This window comes from Thermobia domestica, chromosome 2, assembly GCF_964235325.1.
Source record: "Thermobia domestica chromosome 2, izTheDome1.hap1.1, whole genome shotgun sequence".
NCBI classification, from domain to species: domain Eukaryota; kingdom Metazoa; phylum Arthropoda; class Insecta; order Zygentoma; family Lepismatidae; genus Thermobia; species Thermobia domestica.
Window position 1 is genome coordinate 31,972,131 of NC_137455.1, and position 1,907 is coordinate 31,974,037.

Below are 1,907 nucleotides of genomic sequence, written 5' to 3' on the forward strand. Positions count from 1 at the left end.
TTCTTTCTGCTAAACTGCTCTATCTTATATCCATTATTGTTCAATTGTTTGTAGAATTTTTCCAAATCTTTTTTCTTTCCCTCTTCCTCGCTGTTGATGTTGTCTATTTTCCTTTCCATGTTCCTAATGAAATTCTTCTTAGTTTCTTTGTCTACATCACTTCTCGAGTGGCATTAATACCTGTCCAACGCGGTTTCTGATACCAACTGGTAGTCACTTTCTCACCTTGCTTCTCTATCTTCATATCCATGAAATTGTTAGAGTTATTTTCTTCAACTTCTAATTCAAACCTTATGACTTTCTTCTATAGTTTCTATACTTTCAACATATTTCTCGAGTTGATTTCTATTCCCTGTCCATATGCCTAAACAATCATCAACATACCTGCAAAAGAACCGAAACTTTCCTCCTGCTTGTTCTGTCACTTTTTTCTCCCACTTGTTCATTACTATTTCCGCTAGAACTGGACTCAGCTTGGATCCAATGCTTAAACCTTCTTTTATCTTCACTAGTCTTTCTCCAATTATGCAATAGCTATTTTCCCACAAAGTCTTAAGCGCTCTTATGACTTTCTCTTTTTTCCACTGACGTATAACTTTCCCTTCCATCTCCTCTTCTGTTGCCTTTATGACATAATCCCTTCTTATACTGGTGAACATGGCTTTAACATCTACACTAAACATTAAGATTTTCTCCTGATTCCACTTAATCTCATCTATCCTTTTCGTCAATTCTTCGGTGTTCTTCACTCTGCATGTCTTTTGTCCTTCTCTGATGTCGTCCATTATCTCTCTTAATTTTGCCTCTAGTGGTTCAAAATAGTTACCTCTGCAGTCCAGTACTGGTTTTAGCTTCACGTCCTTCTTATGTATTTTAGGAAAACCTTTCATGACAGGAATCCTTCCTATTTCGTTGATCATCTTTTTAATCCCCGCCTTTTTCCTTTCTTGTACTATCTTCTTCAACACTTCATCTTTCATGTCCTTGTTACCGACCTCCTCATACGTCTGATCAAATAACTCCCCTAGCTTCTTCTGGTACCATCCTTTCTCCATTACTACCAACGCGCCTCCTTTGTGCGCCTCCTCCACTACGATGTCCTTTCTTTTCCTTAATCTTTTCAGTCCTTCCTTCTCTTCTTTCCTTAAGTTACTCTCCTTCTTGTTCATATTCTGCCTAAATATCGACAATGCTTTTCTCCTTACTCTCTCTCTCTCTCTCGTCCTTATCCTTTATGTCTACAATGGCTTGTTCTACTGTATACACCAATTCCTTCTTGTCCACTTCTTCCTCTTTAACCTTAAATTTATGTCCTAGACTTAAGCACTTCTCCTCTTCTTCCGATAAAACTATGTCACCTATCACTACCACTCTGTTCCTATTATCCTTTTCTTCTCTCCAACCTAATAATCTTCCTTTGTTGGCTAATCTGATATTAACTTTTTCTTCAAAACTCCTTTCCCATTCTCTTAAATCTCTTATCACTGCTTCTCTCATAAAAATACTGACACCGTCCTTTATAAGTTGGTTAGACACTTCCTCACTTGTTTTCACTTCCTTACTTCTTTTCCTTATGACGTCCCAGACGGAAGAAGAGCTATCGTATGATCTTAAAAAGACTTAGAAAAAATACTCGATCCAATGTCAATTTGCCCAATTCTATTGAAACGTAACAATCTGGAGCCATTTCCAAATCCTTTGATCCCAAGTAATGAAATATAGATACCTTATGACAACACTGTAAGAAAAAAGGTTGTGGGAAAATCGAGGAAAAGCTCTAGTCTACAACAAAGCCCACATAGTGACACAGGAAGATTATGCGCTTCATTGGTAGGAATGGAAGCAATCGTACATCATGGACACATGCCTCCGACCTGTATTGTCTGCAATTAGAGCGAATGAATCTG

At 37.8% G+C, this 1,907-nt stretch overlaps 1 protein-coding gene across 1 annotated transcript; it reads right to left on the reverse strand.

Annotated features, from left to right (window-relative positions):
* Positions 1 to 284: 284 nt before the first annotated feature.
* Positions 285 to 1,169, reverse strand: LOC145678975 (uncharacterized). The gene has a single exon (XM_081749578.1). It carries the CDS (start codon positions 1,167 to 1,169, stop codon positions 285 to 287), a length of 885 nt encoding a protein of 294 aa, XP_081605704.1.
* Between the last annotated feature and the right edge of the window lie 738 nt (positions 1,170 to 1,907).